We start from the raw sequence: 14,565 nt of genomic DNA, 5'->3' as shown, positions 1-14,565 counted from the left end.
TATGTACAACTTAGCAAGCAATGAGTGCTTTCAAAATGTCATTCTTCATTAGTTATTTGCACATGAAACAGCCACTGCTTGTTTAAGATACTCTCCTGTGGACATCATCATCATTGCATTCATTCATTCATTCATTCATGCATTCAGTCTGTCAACACACACTCAATGAACTCCCTCTTACCCTGCGACAGGCTCTAGGGATATCAGGACGAATAAGACTAAGTCTCAGTGCTCAAGCTCAAAGTGTGTCAGAGGTGGTGGGGAGGACAGACATGGCTAGTAAATAATTACAATATTGTTACAGGTAAAATTCCACATGAGATACATGGGGGACGGCAGAGGGAGGTGTGGGTCAGTGCTTCCCCTGGGAGGCCTCGGAAAACTTGCCCAACACCCACCACCACTTTTGGTTTCTACTTGCAGGGAACTGTACTAACACCTCCCTGGAAAGAAAAGGGGGCAAAAGATTATAATAAGCAATTTGACCTTAATGACTTGCCTTTAGGAGGATACTTATGATATTCGAGTTATTTAAATGACTTTAAATTTCAAAATCAAATGTCTGACCCAGAGTCAAACAAACCAAAGGAAAACGGTTTCAGAGGTTGGCAAATATTCCAATTACAGTGGGGGCATTTGCACACCTATTTATTGAAGTTCTCTGCCAAGAAGTGTGAGACACAACCTTGGGTCTGGAAAAGCACATAAAATAACTGGGGTTCCAAGTCTTTTATTATATACAGGAAGCCATCTCATAAACATGCAAGGCCATCCATGAGTGTTTGAAATGATATGTAAAGACGAGGGATGTAATGGCCAGCCCTGGGTAGCTGGGTATCAAGAGGTCTAGGTGCTAGTCCCAGGTCTACCACTAACTTGCTGTCTTGGGCAGGAGCCTCCTCTCTAGGTCTTAGATTGCTCAGAATTGGATCAGAACATAATCAAGCGTCCTTTCAGGGCACGCAGAAGAACACTTCACCCAAACGAAGGCTCTTATTTCCCACTTTGCTATTCCTGACATGATCCTGAAATATTCAGGAGATATTCTTGAGATATAATACAGGCTGAGCACTAGTCCTACAGCCCAGTTACCTGTTGATTTCTTAGGACAACCTCACGGTTACTGCAAATATGTAAGAAGGAGGCTGGGGGCATTCCACAGAAGAGGCTATTGCCTCTTCCAAACCTGGGCACTGAATGACACACTTCTATGTCATATTTGGCTTCGAATGGTCCCAGATGTCCCAGGTGACATTACCCCAGATTAGTGGTTCAGACTAATGGGTGGGTACCATCACTATGGCACCTTCTGACTGCCATTCAGAAGAGGCTTTAAAATTACAAGGGAGCTGGGAGTGAGCCCCAAATTCTGCTCTTTCAAACTACTACTGCTGGAAATGCACATTGCTGCCTGAAAGATGGGCAACTCCTGAGTCAACACTGATATCCAGTTAGGGGAGCAGTGGTTGTTCTTACAATGAAACAGGATAGGGCTATAGGAAGGCAAGGTGATTGGACACCAGCAAGAACTTGCCCAGGACAGTGATCAGACACTCAGAATTCAGTCCCCAAGCACTTTCCCTGGGGAGTTTCTTGGGACAGAAGCCTTTGGGACCAGTTTGGTCTACTGGTGGGAATTTCCCCAAATGTTTGCAGCCAGTAGTCTGGGTCTAACCATGCTCTCATTCACCAGGGCAAAGGACCAGGATTCCCTGGGATCTCTGTGGGAAAGAAACCTCCCCCCACCCCACCCCACCCCACCACCCCCACCTTCCCTTTTCTCTTGCAAAGCCCTTCTCTGTGTCTGATTTGTGGGGAGCATCTGCTCCCAGGAGCCCCTAGACATTAGACATACAGACATTATGGAACCAAATCCCACAAGAGAGAGGAAGGAGGGAGCCATAAACAGCCCCATCCCACACCCGGAAACTCCTGCCAGAGCTTTCTGAGGTTTTCCCATTTGCAGCCGGTGTGTGTGAAAATGTCAAGGCTTTGGTGCAGACGGATGTAGGGTTCCAAACCTCTTTTCCTGACTCAGGGCAAATTTTTTGTCCTCACTGAGTCTGTTTCCTTGTCTGTAAAGTCAGGGTGATAATATTCCCCTGGAAGATGATTATGAGGTTTCAATGACATAACGGAGGCAAAGTACCCAGCACACAAAAGGTACTGCCAGGGGCGGCTCCAGAATTTCCATCTAGGAGAGACTTAGAGGCACAGCCTGGAGGGAGGGCTGGGGTGCAGGGCAAGGCGATTTGCCTTCGAGCTGCTCTTCCCTGGCGCGCAAGCCTTCTTTACTTTTTGGGGAGGGGGCTTTCTGGAGAGGAGCTAACAGAGCTAACGGGTGGGGGGCGCGGGACAAAGGGTCGCGTACTCACCGTGTGCACGGCGCCGGCGAGCAACAGCAGCAACAGCGGCAGGCAGCGGCGCATGGTACCTGGCGCGCTCACCCGGGCGCACCCCGACGGCCGCCCGCCAGTGCGCTCCGCAGGCTCTGGAGCTCAGCGCCCCCGGCAGGGTCCCGAGCTGCGGCCCGCCTCCGGGCCCCGAGGAGCCATGGCTGGGCCACCCGACCGCGGCGCGCTCCGGTGCTGCTCCTCCTGGGGCGAGATCGCTGCGGGCTAAAACGCCAAGCTCATTGATAAGGAAGCGACGGTGCCGCGCGCCTCCACCCAGCGGACTGGAGCCGGCCAACTGGCGGGGAGCCGTCGGGCGGGCGGGCACGGAGGCTGGCAGGGGAGGAGGCGGAGGGAGGGAGCCAGGGCCTCCAGCCGGTTCCCGCAGGCTCGTCCCCGGGCGGGGGAGACCCGGAGAGGGCACGCTGGCTTAGCCTTCGAGACTGCAACACCCCAAAGAGAGGTCCTGAAATACGGGAAGAGCACTGTCCCCATACTCCACGGACGTTAAGTTCTGGGTCAGCCCTGCCACGATCTTGCTGGGTGCCCATGGGTAATTTAGGGCACCTTTCTGAGCCTCAGTGCCCTCACCCCTAACAATACCACACTCCAAGTTGAAATAAGGTTGTGAACTAGTCAGTGCGTGCTACGGAAGGAGTGCTTGGTAAATGCCAGTTGCATCTATTCAGGGAGCAGCTGCCTTACTCTTTATTTTCGATTTTCACTTAATTTTTCTTAATTACTAAAGTCATCCACACTCATTGCAAGAAGCTTCACTCCCGTGAGCACCACTACATGAAGAAATCTTTGATGAAATCCGGCTTGGTGATCCAAGTAGACCAAGGAGAACCATTTGGTACAGGAATTTGGGAGCTGTGCTGCAAATGAATAGCCTGGAGGCTTTGTGCCTCCTGGAGCCCCTAGGAGGCTATTTAAGCATCAAGCAGGTATTCCCACTGGCTCAGGCAGCACCTGAGTACTCAAGGATGTCCTGGAATTTGGTTCTTGGCCTCTCGATACAAGATACCAAATAGCTCTCGGAGACCCCGTTTCCTCTTCCTCTGCACTGCTGCCCATTCCCTTCCTTCTCGCTCACCTCCTTTCTTGCTATCTCTTCCCAGGCACTTTAAATACCGTGGCTCACTTAATTCTCTAATTCTCCCCAATTCCTCCTAGGTGGTATCATTTGACAAAGGAGGGCACAGAAGGTGGAGGAGGACAAAGGACACAGCTCAGAAGCTGAGACCAGAAGCCTGGCTCTCCACTTCCATGGCTGACGTTGATCCCCGAAACTGACCTCTGACTACTGAGCAGCCCCGAAAGTAATGACACGCTCTAGTCCTTAGCAGCCTTTGCTACTGGAAGAGACCATTGATAAATAAAGCAAGGCTGGGAAATCACAGCAGGAACAAAAAAAAAAAAAATGCTTTCAGTTCCCAGGTTCAAAATCAATGTTCAGTACGTATCAACCTAAAATATACATAACCTCTGACTCACTTCCAGGAACTTTTTCTAAAGAAAAACTCAGGGGCCTAAGGAAATATGTGCAAAGGTGTTTGTGGAGGCACTATGACAGAGCAGAAGAGGGGCGGGAATGTATGTGGAAGGTCACTCATGGAGAGTGACCATTGGTACAATGTTCCTGATCCCCCTAACACTCCTATGCATGTGGGTGTGCACACCACACACACACACACACACACACACACACACAGGTGAGGCAAGCACTACATGACTGACACATTTGGGGTAAGGCATAGCCCGTCATCCCTCTCTCTTCCCTCCTTTTGCACACATGCCTGCCGGCCTGCAGACAGCCCGTAACCCGATGCCCTGGACCAGCCCTGTCCCCGCGTAGGTCCAACACCAGCAGTTACAGGGTGGTGGTCTGTCTAATCCCAGGGTCCGCTGTTAGAAAATCCACTTACCCACAAGTATAAATCACATTCTCCAAGACGACTTTATCACTAACAAAAGTGATATTTGACCCCATTTGTCTTAATCTTATTTCTCAATGGGTTCAAGATTTAGGCTGGAAAGAAAAATATTGTTTCCTGGGCCTCCTGGAGCCCCAACAGCCTGCATGTCCGTCAGAAAGTGCACGGGGTAAGGACTTGCACTTTTTACTGCGTAGACCTCAGGGGTGCTTGAGGTTTTCTGTAACGACTGTGTGTTTGGCTTTTTTCTTTTTGATTGAAAGAAATCAATGGGAAACAACACAAGAATGCAACCTGCACTTACGCCAGAGCCTCATGCTCGGCAATGAGAAAACAATAACAACATTTATTCTGGACAATTCAATAAATTTCTGGCCTGTGGCAAGCCATTCGTCCTTAAATGGGACTCTGCCTCTCAGAGCATTGAGAAATGGGTCTGAAGAGCTGCAGGAGAGGCCCTTTTACAGGCCATGGATGCAATCGGTGCCTTTGTAAAAACTGCCTGAGAAAACAATATCCTAATAGGGGTGGGAGGGAAGGTGTAGGGAACAAACAACATATTGTGCTAGGAAGTGTTAGAAATGTATGGTGTGTTATCAGACCTAATCCTCCAGGACTTGATGAGAGAGATAACAGGACAGGCACTGGGGGCTTTAGGATCGCGCTCACCAGCACTCACCCCCAACAACACAGCTAACAAGGGGCAGAGCCAGGATTTGAACCCAAGACCGAGTCCGAAGCCTACCTGTACTTTGTGTTGTACTAGGATTCCTCACAGCCATGCAGATGACTTCCTGACTGTTGGAGCTTCCAGAGCTCTTTTGCAGCCATCAATTCATTCAATCCTCAAAACAACTCTGTGAATCGGTAGGACCAGCTGTCAGGGTGCTGGTGGGAGAAGATGGCCCTTGCTCAAAGGGTTTAATTGAAGAGAGTTTCATGGAAGGACTATGTGCAGAGGTGTGGGCAGAGCTAGGGGAGCAACAGGGAATGATGAGAGGCCAGGGAGACAGTGTTCCCAGAAGCCACGCAGAACCAGTCCTGGGAGGGGGGTCAGCCATGGGAGCTTGTCCATAGAGGATGGCAGCCACCGCCAAACCCGTGGCCCAGCAAGAGTGTCAAGTGGTGGAATAAACATGCTGACCTCTCTTTTCTCCTGTTCACTGAGCTCCTGGCAATGTCTTCCATTGGCTGAACCCACCCAGAAGCCAGTCTGGGAGAAACTGTCCATAGAGTTTAACCTCCGGGCTGGAGAAGGTAAAGGATGGATTTGGGAAAGGGAGAGGCAAAAGGAGAGCAATCCAACTCGGTGATATTATTATACCCATTTAACAGATGAAGACAACAGAATTGATGAGGCTGTAACTCCAAATTACATAGCTAACAGGTAGACTTGCTAGTACTTAAACCCTGGTTTTTGATTCCGAACCCTGAGCTATTTCCATTGCACTTATAGCCATCACAGTGAAATTTAATGATATAGAACAACAGCAATTATTTATTATTATTTCACAGCTCTGGTAGGTGACTGGTGGGTCTCACTTGGGATTTCTTGCACAGTTGCTTTCAGATAGTGACTGAGACTGAATTCCCTGAAGACATTTTCACTTACCTGTCCAGGCTGGGACACCTGGGGCTCCTCGGGCACCCCTCCTGTCTCTATATGCATCTTCTGGGATGCTGGACTTCTCACATAGTAGCTCAGGGGTCCAAAGGTGTGTGACCCAGAGAGAGAGCCAGGTGGAAGCCATGTGGCGTTGTACAACACGGTGCCACTTCTGCTGCTTTCTACAAGATGATCACAAAAGCCTGCCCAGGTTAAAGGGGAGAAGACATAGACGCAACCTCTTGACGGGAGAGAGAAGGTTCTGGAAGACTGTAAATATGGTTCTGGCCATTGTGGAGAAATATCATACGGTACACACTCTAAACTTCATTATAACCCCCCTGAGTGACAGGGAGGGGCCGTCTCTGTGATCTTGATGGTTTCCCAGGTCCTGATTCTAATCCCTTTCTGCTCGTCCCCCTCAGCTGTCATCCCACTGGGGTGTACAAACTGAAGTCTTGACCAACCGAACGCTGGAAGTTCACCATATTCTCATAACAATAACTTAAAGAGTAATTTATCCTGAGGATGCGTGCTCCTGCATTTGATTCAGTGGTTTCAACCTAGGGAGGCAGCATATAAGGGTCAGTAAATATCTAAAAAGCTTTAAGTTAAAAAATTTCCCTGGTGCCAAAAGAGAAACAGAACTCGTCCCTCATCCCTTTTCTTTCAGCATTTCCTTTAGAAAATGTTTAATTATAAATCCTTTCTCTGTCTCTTTGAGGTGTACGTAAATCTTTTTCAAAGCTAAGCAAGCCTGTTGCCAGTTTTGCATCCCAGGAATGTCTTTCTTAGAGGCCTTGGAGCCAACTCCTTGACATGTGGCTACCAAGGAAGGTGGTACTCTGTCTCCCTGTCTCGTGGGGGTTCAGCCAAGCCGCTCGGCTGCAGGTGGTAACTTCCCGATTGCCAGAAAGGCTGGAGAAGTTTTATTTTCCCTTTGGAGAAAGACAATTAACATGTATGCAATAGGTTGTATCTGCCCGACTATATAAAAGAGTGTGACTCTTTGCGGATGGTCTGTGCTTTGTAGCACGGTCTGGTTTAAAAGTTTATTCAAAAATAAAACTGTTTCATTCTTTTCTACATTTTGTGGAGATAATTCATCAGCTTGGCAGGAGATTTTATTTTTAGCTATTTCCCCAACAAGAAGTCATGTAATTATTTTTCTTTGCATTTTTTCAACAGCAATAAATCCTCGTTGAAGAACTAATTAAGCACATTCCTTTGATGAATATTTACTAAGCACCTATTCCAGGCCAGGTGTGGTGCTGGAACGAGAGAGGCCCTTGCCAGCCTCAGTTGCGCACACAAAACCTCGCACCCCCTTTCCTGGAGGCCCAGAAAGATGAGGGACGCTGGTATTCAAGACTTCAGAGGCTCACATAATCAGGCATTTAACAAACCTATTGGTTGGCTGAAGTGAGCAACTGCAAAGTGCAATGTGAAGGATATTGCAAACTCTGCTAAATTCTGTGAGTCAGTTTGATAAGGAAACTGACCAAGCCTGGAGGGTTAATGTATTAGGATAAGTCATTTCTTTCACCATTTGTGCAGGTCAAAATCATTTGACTATCAATGTTTTGATAAGGTTTGACCTGATAGGCATCAACTGGTTTTGCCTGTCCAGCCTCCATGTCCTCTTCTTCCGTACAAGAACTTCCCCTTCCCTAGTCTCAGACCAGGTGACTTGGGTGGGGCTCTTACCAACAGCAGCCCTAGGGCTGAGCATGTGACCCAGACCTGGGCAAGGAAAGTCACACCCTCATCCCAAGAAACCACAGTGATGAGTTACTGGATGGGCGCATGACTCAAAGTGGGCCAACAGGAATGGCTCCAACAAAACCTACGTGCCGGCATTATCCTCGAACTAGGAGCAAGATGGCAGTATCTTCCACAACACAGGAAGGTCCTGGCTGAGAACGAAGCCAGAGCAGAGTGGAGAGGAACAAGGAGAGAGACGAAACCCTGGCAACATCATCTGGCACCTAGATGCAGCCATAACTGAAGCCCACTCTCTCTATCTCTCCCTCTTTATAGATGATAGATAAGATAGATCAATTTTTTAAAAAAATTTAAGCCAGTTTGAATCAGGTTTCTGTCACTTGTAACTGCCAGAGGTCCTGACATATGCTTGAAGAAGTCTTCCCTGGGGAAGCAGTGTTTGCGCTGAAGGGGCTGGTTTGGGGATGGGGGAGAGCATGGGGCGGGAGTGAGGACTAGTCTGTTTCTGAGTGTCTGAGTCTAAGCCCTCCAGCCAAATGACTACACAAGAGAAATGAACTTGCTCTGCCCCTTCAGGTGCCAAATAAACCAAACAAAGTGGCCTGTCCTCTTCCGAATGTGAGCTTTCCTAGTAGCCGAGCTAATGTATTATTGATGAGCCATAAATAATGAGACAAATGTGATTTCCTATTCAGTCCCGAAGCACAAAGGTATAACACTGACATTTTAATGAGGTTTTTATGGTCCAGGTTTGCTGTTTACACACTGGAAATATGGACTGGCTTTCTCAGAAATGCAGTTTTTCCTTTACTTTTCTTATTTTCTTCCTCCCTTTGCCAGCTTCCTTTTGAATATTTATATAAAATATTATCATTAGAACAGAACAAATAAAAGAGAGCAAATAAAACTACATCTGAAAGACAACATTGCCAGCTCTCCCACGGCCTTATCATCACTGAATAGAGGAAAAGATACACAGGCTTCTGCCCCAACCTCCCAGAGATTCCCCACATTTCCTGATAAGGCAATCTGGCATAAAGAAAAGAATGTTGGCAACAGAAAACTCTGGGTTCAATGTTGGAAGCAATGTAGTTATTTTAGGTTATTTGTTTTTCTTATTCCTTTGTTTGGTTATGGTTTGTTAATTTTCTTGGGGTATGGTAGGAATACGTTGGAGGCAATGTAGTCATTTTAGTTTATTTGTTTTTCTCATTCCTTTGTTTTGGTTTTGTGTGAAATGTTTTTTATTGTTTATTTGTTAATTTTTTGATAAATAAAGTTAAAAAAATTAAAAAGTACCCCCCGCCAAGAAAAACAACAACTGGGGTTCAAATCCTGAGTCAGTCATCAATCAAGCCACATGAACTTGGGCAAGTTATTTGACCTCTCTGAGCCTCAATTTTTCTCATCTATATAATGGGGAAACTAATATCCATCTTTCATCACTGCCATGAAGTTAGAAATAAATCAATGTGGTTAAACTGTCTGACTATACAAATTCATAGGCATTTGGTGGCAAGTAATAGCCAAACCAACTCAAACTGGCTTAAATAGCAATAAAGATATATACTGGTTCCCATCACAGAGAGTCCGGAGCTAGGGCAGGGCTCATCTTCTGTGTTCCCAAGTTCTCTTGGCTCTACCCTCCTGCATGATAACCTCAGGCAGGTGGCAAGACAGCTCCAGCACCCATAGTCATTGTCCAAGAAACCGAGGGTGAGGTACCCTTCTGAGGTGTTGACACTCTCCCAACAAAAAGTGGAGTCTGTTCCTTCCTGTTACTAATCTCCCCAATATATAAAAAGCTCCAACAGCTCAATAGAAAAACCAAGCACCCAATGGAGAAATGGATAAGGGACAGGATTTACAGAAAAGGAAGCCCAAATGTCTTCTAAATGTTTAAAAACATGCTACCATTCACTCATCATTGGAGAAATGCAAAATCAAACCACGCTGAAACACTATATTTTACCTATCAAATTTGCAAAGATATAAAATTTGAAAGATATAGCTAGTGAGGCTATAGAGAAACAAGCACTGTCATGGATTATAGGTAGATGTATAAATCAATGCCCATGGAGAGCAATCTGGCAATAGTTAATAGCACAAATGCCTTTGACCCAGCAATTACACTTTGGGGACTTTTTCTACAGATATCCTCCTCACATGTATATGAAATGATGATGTATGCACAGGTTTGTAGAAACAGTGTAGGAATTTGTATTAAAAAAAATCACAACCTTGTTCATAATAGGAAAAAGATCAGAAACAACCTAAAAATCCAATAACAGGGAACTGGTTAAATAAATTATGGAATCTTATGCAACCATAAATAGGAAGGAGGAGCCACTTCATGTATAGATACGGAATGAGCATCCAGATACATAATTTGTTTTGTTTTGTTTTTTTAGAAAATCACTTTATTCTAATTAGTTCACAGATAATAATATCACAGCAGCTTGGTTAAGGGGGCCACACAAACATTTGTCCAGCCCCAAATTCTACACCATCTCAGTGGACCTCCATATAATAAGAATGCCCCCTTCCTTGGGGATTCTGAAGCAAGGAAGGTATTAATAATAGAGAAGAGGTTTAACCGGTGGCTTTACACTTGATACTTTCACTATCAATTATAGTCTTACACTAAATTAACTTGGTCGTGAGAGCAGATTTTCCATTTCTTCATTTTCAGCTTCTTGATCAGGCTAATCCATTTGCACATTTGCACTGCTTCGGCACCTCTCTGAAAGCCTCACAAAGCTTAATGTCACTCTGGTTCTGGGCAGGCTCCGAAAGCTGTTTCATCTCATAGTGGCAAGGGCCAAACTGCTGCAGCTGCTGGTTTGCTGGCTGGGCTCCCTGAGGCTCCTGGTAAGTGATGTCGGGTCTTGAGGGCTCTGCATTGCTCCCTCCACCGAAGCCCCCAGGGATGGCATGACCCAGCGTGTGCCCAACACAGAGCCCACAGCCACGCCAGCTGCAGTGGTTGCCATCTGGGCCAGCAGACCTGGCTGCCAGGGGGCAGCAGCAGGTGAGCCAAGTGCAGACGGTAGGGCTGCTGCTGGTGGCGGAGCTGCTGGTGCTGGCCTGGGAGCAGCTGTCATCTGAGGTCCCCGGCTGGCTGGAGGACCGTGCATGAGGTATGGCTTTGGCTTCCACATGGCATCACAATTACGTGGCTGCTCAACTTCTAGAGGGGTGAAAGTCCCCAGATATATTTTTAATTGAAGAAAAGAAGGGTCAGAAGAGTAAGCTATTTGAGCTTTTATACAAGGGGTGAACCTCTTACACATAGAAGCATATACATAACGCATATATGCATATACATAATGTATATGCATAATACGTCCCTGGAAAGATAAATAAGAACAGGGAAACATGGATCACCTCTAAAAAATGGAATCTGGTGGCTAAAGGACAGAGATAGAAGGGAGATTTTGTACTTTTCTGAATTTTGAACCATATAAATATATTACCCATTGTGCCAGTTTGAATGTATTGTGTCCCCCAAATGCCATTATCTTTGTGGTCTTGTGGGACAGACGTTTTGGTGCTGGTTAGACTTGCTTGGAATGTGCCCCACCCAGCTGTGGGTGGTGACTTTGGTGGGATACTCCCATGGAGGTGTGACCCCACCCATTCAGGGTGGGCCTTGATCAGTGGAGCCATATAAAATATGCTGACTCAAAGAGATGGAACTCAGTGCAGCTGTGAGTGACGTTTTGAAGACGAGCAAGCTTGCTAGAGAGGAACGTCCTGGGAGAAAGCCATTTTGAAACCAGAACTTTGGAGCAGATGCCAGCCACGTGCCTTCCCAGCTAACAGAGGTTTTCCGGATGCCATTTGCCATCCTCCAGTGAAGGTACCTGATTACTGATGTGTTACCTTGGACACTTTATGGCCTTCAGACTGTAACTGTATAGCCAAATAAACCCCCTTTTTATAAAAGCCAGTCCATCTCTGCTGTTTTGCATTCTGCAGCATTAGCAAACTAAAACACCCATATTCAAAAAAAAATTATTTTTTGAAATTTGGAAATTACCTGGCAAAACCAATTAATGAGTTATTTCTACTAATATTTTGGAGAGCCTACCATGTGCCAGGCAGCATACAAAGAGAAGGGTATAGAATGGAGAACAAGTCAGCCTTCAATGAACTTGGAGTCTAGGAAGACATATCCAGAGGCAATGCCTAGAATCATACACTGCGGTAATGGGTAGGAAGCCAGGAAGGGCCCCTCTGAGGAAGGGATCCTTTGGCTGAGTAGCAATGAGCCACGTTTCTGGTTATTTACTGATGCGGTACAACTGACTACCCCAAAACACAGGCTTCAGCCACCCACCATTCTGTTCTATCTCACGAATCCAGAGGCCTTAGACTTGTACTTGTCTGGACACTTCAATCAGTCCCAGGCTCGCCCAGATTAAAGAGGAGGTGATAGGGACCCCACCCCTCCACGGGAGGAGCATCAAAGAATGTGCTGCCAGCTTTAATCCAAACCCCAGGCCAAAGGGGGGCGGTGGGAGCACAGAGCAATGGGGTAAAGAAGAGCTAGAGAGGGGGGCCGACAAGTCATGCAGAGTCTCGAAAGCTGTGTTAAGGATTTTGAATTATATTTTCACTACAGTCATGGAGGAAATCAGCCGCTATACCCTATGTTTCTGCAGCTTATAGCTTCCATGTCTGTTCATTGCACTCAACTCATTGTGTTAGTGTTGGCAGAGCCGGGGACACCTTTGTGTTCTGCTCATTGTAAATGCTAAGCTAAATAAATGTGGAACACGGAAATTGATTAGTGAGCAGTGAGTACCTAAAACAGCTCTCATTGTAGGGCATCAGTTCAGCGCTTCTCAAACTTTAATGTATTTATGAAGCTCCTGGGTTATCTCCCTAAAATGCAGATTCTGATTCACTAAGCCTGGGGTAGCCTGAGAGTCTGCATTTCTAACAAGATCTTGTCCCACAGTTCACACTTTGAGTTGTGTTCCAGTTTGCTAATGCTGCCATTATGCAAAATACAAGAAATGGAATGGCTTTTATACAGGGGGTTTATTTGGTTACAAAGTTATAGTCTTAAGGCCATAAAAGTGTCCAAGCTAAGGCATCAACAATAGGGTATGTTCACAGAAGAATGGCCAGTGGCGTCTGGAACAGCACTTTTGTCTGAGAAGGCACGTGACTGGCATCTTCTTCTTTGTTCCCAGGTTGTGTTTCAAAATGGCTTTCTCCCAGGATGTTTCTCTCTAGGTGTCTGGGGTGTTCTCTTTCTTTCTTCCAGGCAAACACTGGAGTAGCAAAAGTCTACTTTCAATGGCCATCTTCAAAATGTCTCTCTTGGCTGCAGCACTGAGCTCCTGTCTGAGCTCTTATAGGGCTCCAGTGATTTAATTAAGACCCATGCTGAATGGGCAGGGCCACAACTCCATGGAAATAATCTAATCAAAGATATTACCCACAATTGGGTGGGTCACATCGCCATGGAAACATCCAATCAAGAGGGCACACCCTAATCAACACTAATGTGTCTGCTCCCACAAGATTGAATTAAAGAACATGGCATTTTGGGGGACATAATACATCCAAACCAGCACAAGTAGTGAGTGTTTAGAAATCATACTATGTCAGAATTCTTTCAGCTGGAAGAAAGGTTCCAAACCATAGGAGGTAAAATGATGTCATCCTGGCTCGGGGTCTCCTTCCTGTCACCCTGCTCTGTGCCCTTATCATCAGCTTCACCTTAATGTGAGGGTCCCCTGTGGTCTCTGATGGCTGCTTCCATTCCAGGAATCGCTTCCAACACCACAATATCCAGAGGGAGAAGATACTGTACCCATCTATGTCTCTTTCTTAGAAGAGAGGAGACCTTTTCCAGAAGTTCCCCAGACACCTTCCCCTAATGTTTCCAGTGGCTGGAACCGGATTACAAACCCACCCCTACACCAAATCATGGGTAAGGGGAGTAGGAATTTCATGACTGGCCTAGACTAGTCAGGATCTACTGCTGGAATTAGGGATATAGGGAGAAACCTGAGCAAAGCTGGGTTTCTGTTAGCAAGAAAGAAAGTGAGAATGGGCAACAGGCAGTGTCCTCTATATTGTAATATGCTATTTGGTTAATTGATTGTATAGAGACCTATATATCATCTATTATGAGAGAGAATTTGGCAATTTTTCTAAGAAAAAAAGTAAGCGCATCTTAGAAAGTGCTACCAATACCTATTAATAATTGTATGGAACCAAGCATTGCATGATTTTAGCCAGGGTGGGGAAGGGCTGGGGCTATGGGAGACGTCATAACTGTTCTCCTGAAATCTACAACCTTGTTGATGCAAAAAAACAGAAAGAACTAAAGCAAGTGAATTTTTTCACCCACTTGGCCAACAGTTAACTGAGTAATCATTATGAGCAAAAAATACTGTGTCAAGGGCTGTGGGAGATCCAAAGATAAGGCACAGCCTCCTCCCTCTAAGGAGTCTGTTGTTTAAGACGCATACACAAATAATGATACACATACACAAATAATGCAGCACATAAAGAGAGAAGAAAAGATGACGGAATAGTTATTGAAGCTCAGAGGAGGGAAAGTCTTTCTGGCCTGGAGAGTTGGGGCTGGGCTGGGTGGTCTCCATGGAGATACGGCATTGCCATCCTTGAAGGATAGGGAGATATTTTTTTTAATGCAATTCTATTGAGATATAATCACATAGCATGCAATCATTCAAAGTGTACAATCAGCTGTTCACAGCATCATCATATAGTTGTGCTTTCATCACCACAATCTAACTTTGAGCATTTTCATTAGTCCAAAAAATAAAATGTAAATTGACATGAAAAAGAATATCCAAGACATCCCATCCCCCTCCTCCTCCCATTGTTCATGGATGGGGAGATTTTAATAGGTGAT

At 45.9% G+C, this 14,565-nt stretch overlaps 1 protein-coding gene and 1 pseudogene across 1 annotated transcript in view; both read right to left on the bottom strand.

The window, feature by feature from the left end:
- SCTR (secretin receptor) overlaps nucleotides 1-2,520 on the bottom strand; it is a 70,321-nt gene extending 67,801 nt beyond the window's left edge. The window contains exon 1 of the mRNA XM_037849541.1: nucleotides 2,376-2,520. Within this exon, the coding sequence (XP_037705469.1) occupies nucleotides 2,376-2,429 (54 nt within the window). The 5' untranslated portion in view covers nucleotides 2,430-2,520. The remainder of the gene's footprint in view (nucleotides 1-2,375) is intronic.
- Nucleotides 2,521-10,361: 7,841 nt separating this feature from the next.
- Nucleotides 10,362-10,827, bottom strand: LOC119543667 (annotated as a pseudogene).
- Nucleotides 10,828-14,565: the final 3,738 nt, after the last annotated feature.

This window comes from Choloepus didactylus, chromosome 9 (assembly GCF_015220235.1).
Source record: "Choloepus didactylus isolate mChoDid1 chromosome 9, mChoDid1.pri, whole genome shotgun sequence".
Lineage (NCBI taxonomy): Eukaryota > Metazoa > Chordata > Mammalia > Pilosa > Megalonychidae > Choloepus > Choloepus didactylus.
This window is presented reverse-complemented; position numbering and strand designations above follow the sequence as displayed.